The sequence below is a fragment of the Lolium rigidum genome, chromosome 5 (assembly GCF_022539505.1).
Source record: "Lolium rigidum isolate FL_2022 chromosome 5, APGP_CSIRO_Lrig_0.1, whole genome shotgun sequence".
NCBI lineage: Eukaryota > Viridiplantae > Streptophyta > Magnoliopsida > Poales > Poaceae > Lolium > Lolium rigidum.
The window spans coordinates 6,662,867-6,680,141 of NC_061512.1; the positions used below are offsets into that span (position 1 = coordinate 6,662,867).

The window sequence follows — 17,275 nt, forward strand, 5'->3', positions numbered from 1 at the left end:
GTACATTAATGAGCTAACTTTTGGTGCATGAAACCGTGCCTTTATTAATTATAACCAAAGCTCTCAATATCTCTTTATATGCACCATTACATTTAATTTAGCAGTACAGTGCTTTATTTTGCTCTGGCAGTTATGGAAAACATTAGTCATATATATCTCATTGATACTGTTATGTTTTCCATAGCAATCACGAGCCAAAGGTGGTTTCAAGTTTGTTAAGTCTTCTTATATGAGAAACATCACAAACCTGACTAGAATGTTTTGCTACTGCTGTACTTCACAGTTAATTATTTGCTGCAATGAAACCTTGCATTTTAATAGCTGCAATATACACTTTTATATCTTGCTGAAAGTAGGTCTTAGATCAAGTTTCAGTTACCAGACGAATTACCGCGGTTAGCGCCCGGTAACCAGTTTTACCAACCCCTTGTGGTAAATCCTCTTTACCGGCTAAAAAATTCTGGATTAGTTCAAACGGAGCATTGTATATAAAGGTGTGTAACGTATACTGAACATGGACAAGCACCTTAGCTTACCGGTATGATACAGTTCTGTGTGCTGTAGATCGTGAGTTTGAATCCTGTTGACAAACTACCTTTTTACTCCCTCCGATCCGAAAAAAGTGTCAGACAGCTAGTACAATTTCGTTTTACAATTAAGTCCTTCTAAAATGAGAAAAAACCATTCCTCGTCGCTCGCCCCTGCACGCGAATAACGCGATTCCGTTTCTGGCCGGATCGATCTGATCCCGATCAATCTGCTCAAGAGCTCGCTTTGGCCGGATCGATCAAACCTTCGCGCTAGCTCCTCCTCCGGCCAGTTCATCCTGCACGCCAGCTCCTCTGGCCAAGACCGGTTCCGTGCCTCCGGCCGGTGAGCTCCAACGCTGATAGGGTCGGAGCCCTCGTCTCGAGCACTGGCTTTAGCTGTTGCTTGGGCTCGCTGCCGGCGCTAGTACGGGTCCGCCATGGCGACGAAAGTGGAGCCGTGGGAGGCCGAGGGCCTCGACGCCGGCCGAGCACTCATCAGGTATAACTCCATGGAAGAGCAGGGATGAAGCCTAAGTGAGTGAATCGTCCGCGCAGAAGGCGCCGCCGAGCATCGAGGCTCGGGTGGGTGGCCGCGATCAGCGAGGGAGAAAAAAATTGGGCGAGTCTGGCTGCGATGTACTGTGAAGAAAGGAGAATCGTGCGAGAGAGGTCGCGGCCACCGGATCCAGCGTGTCTGGCCTTGCAGCAAGCCGGATCAACCCTCGCCGACGATGGATCTAGCGATTGTCACCGGCTTGGACCAAAAGGTCAGCCTTTTTGCGGATGGGATCTCGGCGAGCCGTGGAGGGAGAAGAGAGAGAAGAGCAGAGTGGACGGGGTTGACTACGGGGTGCGGTTGTGGGTTGGCTACGACGAGGCGATAACATGGAGTACGGGTTAACCAAAAAACAAACACGAGGGCGTTTTTGCAAATTAGACCGTCCGACATTTTTTTCGGACCGGAGGGAGTAGATTTTTTCAATTGTTTGATTAGCCTAAGACGTATATGAAAATATAAATTAAGGGCACAAAACTTGAACCTCTAACCATCAGAGCGACCAAGCTAATCTGTTGAAAGGTTCTTAGCTTAATTAACTTAACAAGTAAATTTAAATTCAAAACTTTTTCAAAAATTCCATCCGAAAATTGGGCGGTATTTTCCGGTAACCCTGGTAACCAAAAATATCGATCCCCTCTGGTAACATTTTCAATCCGGTAGCCAAAACCTTGGTTCTGATAGCCTTAATTCCTTATGCTGACTGTAGTCTTGTATAATGTTGTTGTTCAGGTATGCAACTGCAAGTGCCCGCTCTGATGGACTTCTTTTGCTTTGTGGTGGGAGGGACACTAATAGTGTGGTAAGTGACAATACTACTTTTGGCAGTAAGTTCTTCAGGAGTATGGGGCATAATTTATGAATTACCGACTGGGTATATTTAGTTACTGAGCATTTATGAATTTTCTTCTAATAGGAATTTATATGGTATGCATTTCCCTGATTATAGTTTGTAGATTCAAAGCTGCCATAAGTCACAACAAGGGCTCATGTACTTTTTCATGTGCAAGTGATAGTCAGAAGCACTGTATGCTTGTACAAAGTCACCAGTGGTGCATTCTCTTACAGATATGTGCTTTGCAGCATAGGATTAGACGATTAATGTGTCTGTCCTGATGTGCACATTTTAGTCAATTAACTTGTGAAATCACATTTTTTTTTTGGATCGGCCTGAAGAGTCCTGCACATGGGATTTAAACTGAATCTGAAACACCCTTATCTTCCCCCGAGGGGGAGGCCTTCCCTGAAAACAAAATCTTGTCATAGTCCTTTTAGGTTGACAGTATTCAACCTTCTTTTTTGAGCCAGTGAAATCTGTTTCCCATGTCTTGTACAATTGTGTTCCCAGCTAACATTATACTTCTCTTTGCTAAAATCACCAGCCCCTTTCAAGTGCGTATGGTCTTGCAAAGCATAGGGATGGGCGCTGGGAGTGGGCAATTGCCCCTGGCGTCTCTCCATCACCCAGATATCAACATGCTGCTGTAAGCTGCCAATCTGCCATTTTTTGTTTATTTTATTTGTTTAATTTTGAGAATGATCTCACCTTATCGTTTGGTGCAATGCAATATTACTATTTTGCCCATGCTATAGGTTTTTGTCAATGCACGACTTCATGTCTCAGGAGGGGCTCTTGGAGGCGGTCGCATGGTAGAAGACTCGTCAAGCGTGGCAGGTTCTATTTCAGCACTTCAAGTTACTATCATTTTATTTACATATTTTCTTTTGGTATGAATTTAAATTCATGAAACTTGAGTAAAATATCTCTTGGAGTTAACTTAAGAAAAATTGATCTCAATTTATTGGGTGATAATTGGAAGAAAGTTCATTTCAGAACTAAGATCAAATATCTTTATTGGATCATTTACTACGTGAACTGTTGACCTTTATGTTGTTTCCCTGCTGATTAATGTGGCCATTTGTTGCTTAATGGTTTTCACTGTTTATTCAACATGGAAATATGCATGCTGTTACTAATTATATGTGCAATACAAATATTCCTTTAATGGAAGTAGATGTTCTGTTCAAGTACTTGATAGTTTCAGCATTGACTACTTGGTTTAGATCTTCGAATGCATAACTATTTCCAATCCTTATTTGCTCTGCCATTCTGTCTTTCTTAGTGTTGGACACTGCTGCTGGAGTTTGGTGCGACACAAAATCAGTAGTTACAACTCCAAGGACAGGAAGGTATAGTGCGGATGCCGCAGGCGGTGAGGCTTCTGGAGAGCTTACACGAAGGTGCAGGCATGCAGCTGCTGCAGTTGGTGATATGATATTCATTTATGGAGGTTTACGAGGAGGTAAACACCTCAGATTTTTTTTGAATTTTCGTCTGTTTTCCTGCGAGTCCCCTGGTCCTACAAGTCTTATTGACTCACGTTAGTGCTCTTTTGCATCACAATATCTTCCTGTGGGATGTTGAAGTCTCATGGTCGGTTGATGTTATAAGCGATGCAGCCATATGATTGGGCTATTCACAAAATATATATGTCATTCTGAGGTTCATCTATTTGAGGCATCTTTACTTGTTCAGCTGCTATGATGTTCCTCCTAAGCCTTTTCTTTATTGGTAAAACAATAGGAATGTCAAGGATTAAGCGATTGCCACATACTTAATTAGATTTTACTGTGCTTGCATATCCCTTTTTCCTCTCTCAAAAAAGGTTGGCAAAGCTGTTCAAGATTCAAGCTTAACACATTCCTAGTTTACATCAATTTGATTAAAACCGTAATCTGGGTGTAAATTACTTTGAGTTAACCGTTAACTTATGGCATGCTTCAGAGTTGACATCTGGGTCAGCTGAGTCAAAAGACTGCTAATTCAAACCAAATTACACCATATGATGGCTGAATATCACCTATTTTGGTCACCTGGGAAGTATAATTTCAACGAAGCATATTTTTTCATCATGTTAAACCTAGAAAAATCAACTCCATAACTCAGGGTTGGTCTTTTACTGAAGGATTGGTAGTAGTTCTGGTTCTGACTGATTGGAATTTGGTAGAAGGTGGTATGGCCAAACCTTTTCAATTCCTGCTCAGAAGCGATTGCTGCATTTCAATACACTGCAGTGGTAGCTATCTTATATAATTTATCTGCGCTCTTTGTTTTTGTTTGCTTTTGTTGATTTTGCTTGCAGAGAAGCTGGGAACAATAGTTCTCTATTTCCTTCATTCTCGAACTACATAGGTTCATTGTTTTCCTTTTATTGATGCTAAATTTCGTTTGTAATTGCTACAACAGGTGTGCTGCTAGACGACCTTCTTGCTGCTGAAGATCTTGCTGCTGCAGAGACAACAAGTGCAGCTAACCATGCAGCTGCCGCTGCCGCTAACATGCAAGCTGGAGGAGCACCTGGCAGGTTTGCTTACAATGATGAGCAAACAGGGCAAACAACTGCAGAGACAACTGCTGATGGAGCTGTGGTTCTTGGAACCCCAGTTGCTCCTCCTGTTAATGGGGATGTGTATACTGATATCAGCCCTGAGAATGCTGTGATCCAGGGACAGAGGTTTGCATCATTTCTGTCCTAGACTTGTGCTCACCATTTTTCTTTGCATGGTCTGCTGGTCTGCATACCGAGATTTGTTTCCCATACTCTTTTTTTTTGTTGCGTAGGAGATCAAGTAAAGGTGTTGATTATTTGGTTGAAGCATCTGCTGCAGAGGCTGAGGCAATCAGTGCTACTTTAGCTGCTGTAAAAGCCAGGCAAGTTAATGGTGAGATGGAGCATTCACCTGACAGAGAGCAGTCTCCAGATGCCACACCAAGTGGGAAGCAACATTCAAGCCTCATCAAACCAGATGTTGCTCTTTCAAACAATTCAACACCACCTCCCGGGGTTCGGTTACACCATAGAGCAGTGAGTAGAAAATACAACTAGTTTGAGTTTTTGTTCTTACTAATTCTATGTCCTTCAGGTTGTTTTTATTTTGTTCTTGGTGGATTATTCCTCAACTGATAGATTATTCCTCTTCTGAACAGTTTAGGTCAAGTTGCTTGGTGGGCATGCTTAACAACATTTTTCATTGTTGTGTTTTGTAGGTTGTGGTAGCAGCAGAAACAGGAGGTGCCTTAGGTGGCATGGTTAGGCAGCTGTCAATTGATCAATTTGAAAATGAAGGAAGAAGGGTTATCTATGGCACTCCTGAGAATGCAACTGCAGCTAGAAAATTACTGGATCGGCAAATGTCGATTAATAGTGTGCCCAAAAAGGTATTCTACTGTTCATAAACAAAAGTTATATGGGGTATCTGAAAAATTGAGCATGCTAGAATATACTTTGTTTTAGATTTGTAGATTCTGTAAGGTTATTTAGCACCCTCCTTTTTTGTGGAGCTGCTGGTATATATAGATTGAACTTTTTCAGAGGAATCCTCCTTTTCTATTCTGCCTTTAAGGTTTTATTTTTGGGTCAATTAACCAGGTAATTGCATCTCTCCTTAAACCTCGTGGTTGGAAGCCCCCTGTGCGAAGACAGTTCTTCTTGGACTGTAATGAAATTGCAGATCTATGCGATAGTGCTGAAAGAATATTTTCAAGTGAACCAAGCGTCATAAAGCTTAAAGCTCCCATTAAGATATTTGGTGATCTGCATGGTCAATTTGGTGACCTAATGCGCTTATTCGACGAGTATGGTTCTCCCTCAACAGCAGGAGACATTGCGTGAGTATCTTTTTGATCTTTTTAGTTGTTATTATTGTGATACTGTTTTCCTCGTTCTTCCCTATTTTGGGGAAATTGTTAGTATCTCTTGTTGTCAAATTGAATTTTGTAACATGTGCTCCTAACGTATTGATTTATGCACTGAGGAAAGCTCAGGGGCTTACTGGCTAGCACATGTGAGATGTGACAGTGTGCTAGACAGCCTGAGTTCGAAACTCACTTCTATCTTAATAAAATATACAACGGGGGTTCCTCCCCCTGTTGGTTCGTCTTGATTTGTGCACAAAGCTTCTTTGAATCTGAAAATGTTCTCCCGATCTGATATGCATCTTCTTGAAATCTCAGTTACATTGATTACCTCTTCTTGGGAGATTACGTTGATCGTGGTCAACATAGTTTGGAGACTATTACTCTTCTCCTTGCTCTGAAGGTAACTAAATATCAAGCTGTGAGCATACCATTAGTTGTTATTCATTTCAAATTGTAATGCCAAGCTCGTTGTAAAATTTAGGTTGAATATCCTCAAAACGTACATTTGATTCGGGGGAATCATGAGGCAGCAGATATCAATGCTCTGTTTGGGTTCCGAATAGAGTGCATAGAACGAATGGTAATGGTTCATCTTTTCATATTGCATTTCTTATTTGGCAATATTTGTATTGTACTTAACTCACTGTTCTTTAATTTCAAAACTAGGGTGAGCGAGATGGAATCTGGACCTGGCATCGTGTGAATAGGTTATTTAATTGGCTTCCTTTGGCTGCCCTAATAGAGAAGAAAATAATCTGCATGCATGGTGGTATTGGACGCTCCATTAACCACATAGAGCAAATCGAGAATCTCCAAAGACCGATTACCATGGAAGCAGGCTCAGTTGTTCTAATGGATCTTCTATGGTCAGCAAACTTAACAACTCTTTTTGTTACTATTACTGCAAGGTTCTAACATTATATATATATGCTTAAAGGTCGGATCCAACTGAGAATGACAGCGTTGAAGGACTCAGACCAAATGCTCGGGGCCCAGGTCTTGTCACCTTTGGGGTAAATGTCATCTATGTTTTGATTAGATCTTTTCTCTATGTTGGTTCCTGTGGTTTATGAAACTAATGTGCACTGTTACAACAGCCTGACCGTGTTATGGAGTTCTGCAACAACAATGACCTGCAGTTGATTGTGCGAGCACATGAGTGTGTGATGGATGGTTTTGAGCGTTTCGCTCAAGGTCACTTGATTACTCTCTTCTCGGCAACAAATTACTGTGGTATGGGCATCTTAATCTTGCGTGGTTTATTCCAATCATCTCTTGCAGTTGGGTTGGTCCCATTGCTCATATGGTATGCGCACAGGTACGGCAAACAACGCAGGTGCAATCTTAGTTCTTGGAAGGGATCTTGTGGTTGTCCCGAAACTCATTCATCCTTTGCCACCTGCCTTGACATCACCTGAGACCTCCCCAGAGCATATCGAAGACACATGGATGCAGGTAAGAGGCCACTTTATCAAAAGATACTAACTTATTTGCACTAGGCCGTCATAACGCTGTCTGCCGCTTTTAACTCCTTTGTGTTAAAAATCAGGAACTAAATGCCAACAGGCCACCGACCCCAACCAGGGGCCGCCCTCAAGCAGCCAACAATGACCGAGGCTCCCTTGCGTGGATATAGCAGCTCCCGATGTGCGGAAGCGATCCTTTCTAAGTCCGTGCCAGTGGGTTTTTGCTATATTTATCAATTCTGCGCACATGCAGATGATCTATGCCTAGGTGACATGCTATTGCGCAACAATGGCAACAGGAAGTCATCTGCGGGGGAGCGACTCTTAGCGATCTGAAGGCGGAGAATGTTTTGCCGATCCCCACAGACAGAGCTCTCCAAGCTTTTTCCCTAGACATGAGAAGAGTAGATAGATGAGCCGACAGCCATCGGTTTATCATCGATACAAGCTTCACCTGTATATAGTCAGATGCCAGCAGATAGGGGTGGGTTGTATGTGTTCTGTTGACAAATTGGAGGGGCAGAAAGGAATAGTGTTGTACTAGGTATTCTTTTCCTGTGTCTAGATTTTTTTTCACATGTTTCAAAAGTATGAGGTGGCCAAAGGAGTAAAACTTATTTGTGGTAGGGCCTGTTTGCCAGCTCTTGTATAATAGTGGTGGTATCACTTGTTTAACTTCTCCCACCTGTAATTTCTGTCCCTGGCGCTTGTGTACAATACCATTCTTTTTTTATCTTTAATTAAAGGTTTTTGGTGGTGAACAGAATTGGTGAGTAAATTTAATTTACTGTAGGTCTAGTGGATGTTGCATCTGTGTTCTGTTTATTTTGGTGGATGGGCTTAGCAGTCCTGTTCAAAATTTATACACTGGGGAAGCATTTTATTTGTGTAGTGTACAATGACAGTAGCAGAAGTGTCCTCAAAGACAAACCTTTCAACGGTATTTTTGTATACTGAACTATCACGTGTTGGAGATACTCCATCCATCTATATGGTACCGAATGAACACATTATGAAATATATTTCGTGATAGAATTAGTGCTATTGATTCGGATAGCTGCAAAATGGTTCTTTACATGGCATCTTTCGTCCAAGTTCTAAAATGACTACTCTAGAGATTGGACTATTTCCGATCTAGGTTCTTTCAGCGTCAAAATGGAATGAACCCAAAAGAACCTTGGGCGTCAAAATTCAAGGTTTAGAGGCTAAAAACATTGCCATCCTAAGAAATTGTTGTTCAGCCTTCTTACATAGGATGGATTATTACCCTTCCGAGAAGAAAATACATGAGCTCAAAGGCTATCTCCTAAGTTCACTGGAAACCCAGGGATTCACACTATTGGAATGGTCTGATGGCAACAAGGAAACATTTCTTCTGCTTCAGATCTTTCGATTAAGGACCTTTCTTGATTAGGACTACTAGGAGATTCGTTTATGAGAGGATTTCATGGCTAACAAATGCCCCTTTCCAGTACCAATATCCTGCTCCGTATAATACTGCACGTAACAAAAGCGATGGCATTATGGAGGTGCAGAAACAGCCCTACCTAGCATGATATTTAGAAGGGATTTAGTCGGCGCAACTAGCGCCACAGAATGCCTTAAGGGGTGGTTGGCCCGAGTTCGATTGACGCAAGGACAAAACAAATTCTAATATAATATACATCAGAATAGCAATTTCTCGGTAGTCTCCATGTATAAAATATTAGTTCATTCCAATGTACTAGTAATTAAGAATGAACACATTTGGAAAAAATGAAAGAACCACTAAAAACAAAATTAGTTTTGTCGAGGTGTTATTTTAACCAAGGACAATCTTGCAAGGCGTAACTGGTAAGATAGTACAAAGTGTTGCGCCTATCACATGATGAGAATATAAAACACTCAATCTTCCAATGTAAGTTTGTGCATTGCATATGGTCAATCATCTAGGTGGGCTCGAACTTGTATCCACTTCTCGCAGTGTTGGAAATATATTTGGTAACTAACTACGAGCTATTGATCACAAGGATAGAATCATTCTATGGGTGGAATCAACGCAGAAACAACTCTAAAACAATCAACAACAACAACATCAACATCAAAGTTTTTTTTTCCCAAACAAGTTATGATAAGCTAAATATGAAACTCAACAGAAATATAAGGAAAGCAAAACAAGAAGGAAAAGGAAAAAAAGAGTAAACTAATATTCTAGCACAAGGATCACAGGATCACTGATGTCCATGCATTCCTATCAAGAGCTAAGACTTTAGGTACATTTCAACTCCGAAAGTCTCTTTTTACCGTCTATGCGCAAGTCAACTTTGGTCGTCCCCTACCTCTGCTAGTCTCCTCCATACTTCTCCACTGAACATGTCCAAACCACCTTAGTCGGTGTTGAACTAGCTTCTCGTCGATTGGTGCTACCCATAGCCTATCGCGAATTACCTCGTTCCTAATCATATCCTTTCTTGTACGACCGCACATCCATCAACCATCGTATCATGCATTTCTCCGCTACACTCATTTGTTAGATATGTTGTCTTTTAATATGCCAACATTTGCCCCATATAGCATCGTCGGTCTAATTGCCGTCCTATAGAACCTACCTTTTAGCTTTTGTGGGCCCTTCTTGTCACATAGGATACATGATGCTTGCCGCCACTTCATCCACCTTACCTTGATCCTGTGCAAACATCCTCTTGGATATCATCATTGCATTGCAACATTGATCCCAAGTACCGAAAGGTGCCCCTCTTAGGTACTATATGTCCTTCTAATTTGGGATCTCCATCTTCGCCACCAACACTACTAAAGTACCCAGGCTTGGTCCTGCTAAGTCTAAACCCCTTTGACTCCAACGTCTACCTCCAGAGCTCTAACTTCATATTTACGCCGGCTCTGGTTTCATCTACTATCACCACATCATCAACAAAAAGCCTACATCAAGAAATATCTCCTTCTATATCTTTGGTCACCTCATCCATCACCAATAAAAACATGTATGGGCCCAAGGCTGACCCCTGATGTACTTCTTTCGTGATTGAGAAGGTATCGGTCTCACTATAACCTGCACAGATACTTGTCACAACACGGTTGTACATAACTCTGAGGAGGATAATGTACTTTGTTAGAACTTTGTGTTTCTCTAGCGTCCACCACACGACCGTCCTTGATATCTTGTCATACGCCTTCTCTAAGTCGATGAAGATCATATATAGGTCCTTCTTCTACTCCCTATATCTCTCCATAAGTTGGCGAGCAAGAAAACCGCCTCTGTAATCGATCTCCGGTGCATAAAACAAAATTAGGTTTTAGTGACATTCTTCACTCTCCTCAAATGATGCTCCATGATCCTCTCCCAAAGTTTCATACTAGTATAACTCATAAATGTAATCCTTGGTAGTTAGTACAACTTCAAATATCTCCTTTATTCTTGAAGATAGGCATTCATGTGATTTTTCCTTTTCTTTTTGGGGCATCTTGTTTGACCGAAACTCCAAAACAATCAGCCGCAATTTTTTTTTTTTTTCAAAATCCAAGTTTACTTTTCACGGAATTTTTAGCTTTATTGGCGATCCCAGTTTCACTTCCTACAGTCGTGGTAAAATATCAGTGGCTGGCGAAGCATGGAGGACGGCAGTGCAAACGAGCCGGGCCGGCGAGCGACAGCGACGAGAGGCGGAGGAGACCCCGCGCGGCGCTCCGCCCGCCTCAGCTTCTCCCTTATCTTCTTCTTCCTCCCACCGGATAGCTCCCGAGTTCCCGCGCGCGCACAGCGGACGACGCCACACGCCCTCGCCCCCACGCACGCCGCAGCTAGCGCTAGCTTGCCCTGGCGCCATGGCGGTGGCGGCGCACGCCGCCCTCTTCCCCGCGCGCTGCCGCTGCGGTTCCTCCTCCAGCATGATGCCCACCACCACGACCACGCCGTCGGTCTGCGTTCTGCAGCCGCCGCGGCGCCGCGGGAGGAGCAGGGCGGCGTCCCTGCCGCGCCTGGGGACCGGGGAGACGGCGGCAACGGGCAGGTGGCGCCGGCGGCGTCGAGCGGCGGCGTTCCGGGTGCGCGCGGGGGTGGGCGTGGAGATCGCCACCGCCGTGGAGGTGATCAACGACCTGGGCTTCGACACGCTCACCTTCCTCGGCGTCACCGTCCTCGTCGTCCCGGCCTTCCGCGTCGTCAAGGCCAGCCCGGTGAGTCCCCCCACCCCGCCCCGCATCTCCACTCCTTCCACTACCTTCGCTTACCTCGATCGAATCCTCGCATGCAGATCCTGGGCTTCTTCTGCGCCGGCGTCGTGCTCAACCAGTTCGGCCTGATCAGGAACCTCACCGACGTCAAGCTCCTCTCCGAGTGGGGCATCCTCTTCCTGGTACGCCCCGTGCGCTTCACTACTGCTACTGGCATGTGCAGTTCAGAGGATTTATTACTGACTGGCCTGACTGGTTTGCCGCTGCAGCTGTTCGAGATGGGGCTGGAGCTCTCCCTCTCTCGCCTCAAAGCCCTCGCGAAATTCGCATTCGGGATGGGTTTGCCTCAGGTACGCGTCTGCATGATCACCGACTTGTTATCATTATCCTAATTGTACTGCCTGTAATCATCTGCTCTCAATGTCTCCTCATGTCAGTTTAGAACTCTGACTAGTTTTGTAGACACACTGGGAATTAACAACCGTAACTGTCTGCATTGATCCGGGTAAACAATCGTTTGCACGGAACCCTTGCAGAAATAGTAGTACTGTATACTAATCACTATAGTTAATTCTCCATGCCAATCAGCTGTTGGTAGGCAAAGCCTTCTCTGATTATGTACCTTGACTTGAACTGAACTTTTCTTGGCCACATTTCATTTCTCTGGCTCGGTTCATTGACCTTCGCGCGGAATTTCGGTGTGTTCCATGGGGACTGATCTTATGCCTTTCTATATCCTGAAGGTTCTTCTGTCAACACTGGCTTTCGCGGCGTTTGAGCTTCCGCCTAATGGTGCTATCGGGACAAAAGTCCTGCAGTTCCTCTTTAACTCAAAACCTGATCTGGTAAGGAACATTCTTGAACCGATCGCAAATTTACGAGTATCTCCACAAAGGCATAGATCCCTTTCCCTTACAGTGGTGGGTCAAACCATCTTCCATGTTATTTACTTTCCCTTTGATATTTCTATGGTTTCTTGCTTGCTCTATTCTGGTTGTTTTTGAAATATTTAACAATTGCACTACCTGTACTGGACCTTGACTATTTTCTTCGATGCATGTATTGTTAGAATTGCTCGGGTTTAAGGATTCCCTTATCAGTGTCAACTCTGTTGTTTATTCTACTGTATTTAATACTTAGATTTAATCTGAATCTTCAGGTGAATATCCGGAGCGTCGACGAAGCGATAGTAATTGGAGCTGCCCTCTCATTATCTTCATCTGCTTTTGTCCTTCAGGTGTACATTAATTCTACTCGCTGAATACTGATTACTTAATGTATAAGCTGTTTAGGTGCATAAACAATATATCATTAGGCAGTTTTTCTGATTGATGAACTTTTCAAGGGGGTGCATTGATAGCTATCTACATTGGGTAAATTGCAATTGCTTCAATGGTACACTGTACACCTAAATCTGTTAGCACACAGGATATTGATGTGAAGTTCTTATTTATGTCGTATGCAGCTTCTTGCTGAGAAAGGTGAGCTTGCAACAAGATTTGGTTCAGCTACACTGGGAATCCTGCTCCTCCAGGTGATTAATTGAAGCCCCATTTCCCATTCCTTTCTCTGAACTGTCCCCTTCGAACAACATATTGTTCCAAGGAGTGTATGGTGTATTCATTCAAGAATATATTCTGTTGATAAATGCAGGATATTGCAGTTGTTCCTCTCTTGGTCATACTTCCTGTACTAGAGAGTCAGGTATGCAAAAGGTTAGCACTTGCTATATATTAGGCTACATGAAAGTTACTCGACAATATCCACCTGATATACTTCGTCATTAAAATATAATATACGTTTTTTATTATTATTTGAAGGATAATATAAGTTAACTAGGAATCCTAATTTGACCTTAGGATCTGTGTAATACTGTGGAGCAGTGCCGGACCCAGACACAAACTTTAGTGGGGGCAAATAAGATGACTGGGGGCACTTGTAGTACAAATTCAATTTTTTTTTGAAACTTTTACCTTCAAGTGTGAATAAATTATACAGGAATTTCAAAAATTAAGTGGGGGGCACTCAGCTATATTTGTGTCCGCTGCCTGCCATGGAAGATTATGTTCACTGCAACCACTTTGCTTAAGATACCTCACGAGAAAAGAACAACTTTGCTTAAGACAAGTGTTCATGATAGATACTTATTTGCAGTTCCTTGGATTGTTTCGTTAAAGCTACCTTTGGGTAGTTTGTACGCATCATGCCTTCTCTGTGTTTGATGGGTGTCTGAGAAAACCAACCATGCTTTAGCAAGCGAGTAGGTACATTATATTTGCAGATCAATATAGTAGCACACAAGTGTACATAGGAATCATACACATATTCATTCTCATTATGTTCTCCTACTTAGTAAACTACTCCATCAGTCCGTAAGCATGAAACGAGCACTGCCTTTGCAACATGTCAACTTCCACTTTATTTAGGCTATAGAGGAATACTAACTCCACATTTATTGCAGAATGTTGTGGAGACAAGTATGTGGCCTATGCTAGTAGCTGAAAGCTTAAAAGCACTTGGTGGACTTGGCATACTTTCCCTTGGAGGGAAATTGGTTATCAGGCGCATCTTTGAGGTTTGCTGCTTTCTATTTTCTCCGGATAGAAGTCTGTATTTTTTTTGATAGTCAACTCTTGATTTACTATACAATGGCTGCTGGATAATCCTCCCTGCAGTTTGTTGCAGAGTCAAGGAGTTCCGAAGCATTTGTTGCCCTCTGTCTTCTCACTGTCTCAGGAACCTCACTTCTCACCCAGTGGTTGGGCTTTAGTGATACAGTAAGCCATCCACATATTTGAAATTCTTAATTCAAATATCTAGATTATGGATCTTCCATCCTTCTTATTTGCTGATTGTTAAACTTCTGCCCTATGTAGCTAGGTGCTTTCCTTGCTGGCGCCCTCCTTGCAGAAACAAATTTCCGTACACAAATTGAAGCTGACATAAGGCCATTCAGAGGCTTGCTGCTTGGATTGTTTTTCGTGACTACAGGAACTTCCATCGACATGCAGGTTAAACTACATTCCCATGATATTTTTCCAAAAAATATTATTACAATATCTTTATCAGGTAACATTAGTTCATGTCTCATGTGTCTAAGTGAGCAATGTGTGTAGGAGAGACCTAAATTGCCACTTCCAGACAGTTTTTTTTGTTGAAAAGATTTCCAGATAGTTGGTGTGACATGTTTTTCTTAAGTAGATTTGGAAGTAACATTGCTGCATTATTTTCTCTTCTTCAGTGGAACAACATTACAGGTCCTTATTATGCCTTGGTTTTTCTCCTGATATGTTGCAGCTTCTTATCCGGGAGTGGCCTAATGTTCTGTCGCTGTTGGCTGGCCTGATTGCAATCAAGACATTGATAACTACTGCATTAGGAACAAGAGTCGGGCTAACTCTTCAAGAAAGCATAAGGATAGGACTGCTGCTTTCTCAAGGAGGCGAGTTTGGGTTTGTGGTATTTTCATTGGCGAACAGGTCAGTTTTTTTTAGGAGTCTTCCTTTTTTGTTGTTCATGTTTTTTCAACCATCTTATTTTCGGCCTTGATTACCTTGATTGATCTAGGCTTGGCGTCCTACCGCTTGAGCTGAATAAGCTGCTCATTATTGTTGTCGTGTTGTCTATGGCATTAACTCCGTTTCTCAATGAACTTGGAAAAAAAGCAGCAGGAATAATTGATGAGAGATCTGAAACAAAAGAAGTATGTGACTGCCATGTTTTATACTTTCACATCAAGTGTACTTGTAGCTTATTTTTGTGAACTCTTAAGGAAATCTCTTACAGAAACCAGCTGAGGTGGCGAATTATGGTGCGACTGAACCTATTGTCATTCTTGGCTTTGGAGAAATGGGACAGGTGTCGTGTATCATATTTTCCTTACTCTGTTGTTAAATCTGGCCAACCAAATAATTATATACCTTTATTATATTTTGCATACAGGTTCTTGCAAAGTTTTTGGCTGCACCATTATCTTTTGGGCTCGAGCAAGATACAGAAGGATGGCCGTACGTAGCATTTGATCTAAATCCTGCTGTGGTCAAGGTTGGCATTAAGAGAATATTTTGGTATAAGAGTTCATGCGTCTTCCTTCATATGTTGAGCTAAAGCATATGTGTTCATTCCCTACCAGTCAGCTAGAAAATCAGGATTTCCAGTGCTATATGGAGATGGTTCACGCCCTGCAGTTATGCAATCAGCTGGAATATCTTCTCCTAAAGCTGTCATGGTCATGTACACCGGGAAGGAAGAGACAGTTGAGTCCGTCGACAGATTGCGGCAAGCTTTTCCTGCGGTAAAATAAGCTATACATCTTTCATGCTTGCGAGAATTCATAATCTGATTTTCAAGTTAACACCTGCTTTTCGTGCATTCCTTTAGCGATGCATGAACAACTCTGATGTTCCCCTTTCTACCAGGTTCCTGTGTATGTTAGGGCTCAAGACATATCGCATTTGTTAGATCTGAAGAAAGCAGGTGCAACAGATGTTGTTCTGGAAAATGCTGAGGTAATGTAGAAACAAGTTTGTGTCGAAAGAGAAGCTCTTTCTGTATGGATATGAAACTAAAAATTCTCATCAACTCTTTGCTCTTGTTCATCTGTTCCTGCAGACTAGCTTGCAACTGGGCTCGATGCTTATGAAAGGGTTGGGTGTCATGTCTGATGATGTATCCTTTTTGAGTAAGCTTGTGAGAGACTCGATGGAGTTACAGGCTCAGGAAGCACTCAACAATGTCAAGGAAGATACAATGGAGTCACTTCAGGTTCATAGAATTAGTCCTCAGTACCGATCCTAGTTTCATTATATACTTACTAGAAGCATGTTCTTGTTTTTTTCTTTGAAATCCATTTCACCATATGACCTAAAATACCGTTTGCAGGTCCGAGTATCGGACTTGGTTGAGACCAACGGGAACGGTACAGGAATGATTCCCCGGGAACAATCGCTAGGTCTAAGCAGACGCCCAGAGGTGCGGGTGATGAAAGCGGCTCCGGAGAGTCCCATACCTGATCTGAACGGCAATGCAGAATCTGACGATGGTGTGAAATACTGTCTCCTGGAAACCGCTGACGACGATGAGATGGTGGAACCCCCAGCAGAAGCAAGGAGATGATGGACCATCAAGGCACAAGTTGAAACGAAAGACACTCAAACTTCTGGTCTTCTTCTGTTGCAAGGATCAACACGTTCATATAGGTAGTAAAGCTCTTTGTACAGCACATCTGAAGACCGAAGGCACTGAAACTTGAAGGCGCAGTCCTTGGATACGATCACCTCATAAACCGCGTGCGCGGGCTGAAATTTGCAGCTTGCAAAGTGAATCCGCGCAAGCAAAGTTGGGTAGACAGGAAGATTGAAGTCTGCAGTTGCGACTGACAGATCGGGTAGACCTATCGGCATTCAGAATTGCGAACGCATTTTTTGCAGAGCGATCTGTGGCTCTGTGCAAGTAGAAGTCACCTGTATAGCTAGATAGATACTTGTTATCGTCTCTAGCATCGCGTTTCTCTGATTCCTCTTGTATAAAAGCGCAAAGCTTTCCTGGACAAGCACATACGCACATAAATGACTGTATATATACTAGACAAAATATTTGCCATCGTTGGTAAACTGTTGCGTCAAGTCATCCTTTTCTGCATAAACCTGAAGCACATACGCACTTGCTTCTTGGATCTCTGCTGTATTTCGTCATCCATACTACAAGCCTACAATCATACTTGACTTCTGTGCCCACACTACAAGCCTACAGTCTACTTGTTTCAAAAAAGATGAAGCCTACAATCTTGTAAGACCTACGTAGATCTTGGAACTAAACAGATCTCTAGAGATGAGCCCTAGCTAGAACACGTCGG

The 17,275-nt window shown here is 42.8% G+C and overlaps 2 protein-coding genes across 2 annotated transcripts; both read left to right on the forward strand.

Annotated features, from left to right (window-relative positions):
• Window positions 1-1,818: 1,818 nt before the first annotated feature.
• LOC124653070 (serine/threonine-protein phosphatase BSL2 homolog) lies at window positions 1,819-8,014 on the forward strand (the record flags this gene model as incomplete). The annotated part of the gene is given in 15 exon segments (XM_047192121.1): window positions 1,819-1,888; window positions 2,469-2,570; window positions 2,680-2,761; window positions 3,210-3,389; window positions 4,334-4,601; window positions 4,709-4,952; window positions 5,135-5,305; window positions 5,517-5,755; window positions 6,101-6,185; window positions 6,267-6,365; window positions 6,452-6,651; window positions 6,723-6,798; window positions 6,883-7,018; window positions 7,104-7,240; window positions 7,335-8,014. Coding segments are annotated over 15 exon segments (2,176 nt in total), but the record flags the coding sequence as incomplete, so codon positions are not given.
• Window positions 8,015-11,073: 3,059 nt separating this feature from the next.
• LOC124654129 (K(+) efflux antiporter 3, chloroplastic-like) lies at window positions 11,074-17,033 on the forward strand. The gene is made up of 18 exons (XM_047193167.1): window positions 11,074-11,424; window positions 11,502-11,603; window positions 11,691-11,771; window positions 12,165-12,266; window positions 12,581-12,658; window positions 12,887-12,955; window positions 13,075-13,125; window positions 13,883-13,996; window positions 14,097-14,198; window positions 14,298-14,432; window positions 14,719-14,900; window positions 14,989-15,124; window positions 15,208-15,279; window positions 15,364-15,465; window positions 15,554-15,715; window positions 15,840-15,929; window positions 16,033-16,185; window positions 16,303-17,033. The coding sequence occupies exons 1-18, from the start codon at window positions 11,074-11,076 to the stop codon at window positions 16,534-16,536; spliced, it is 2,316 nt and encodes a 771-aa protein (XP_047049123.1). The 3' UTR covers window positions 16,537-17,033.
• Window positions 17,034-17,275: the final 242 nt, after the last annotated feature.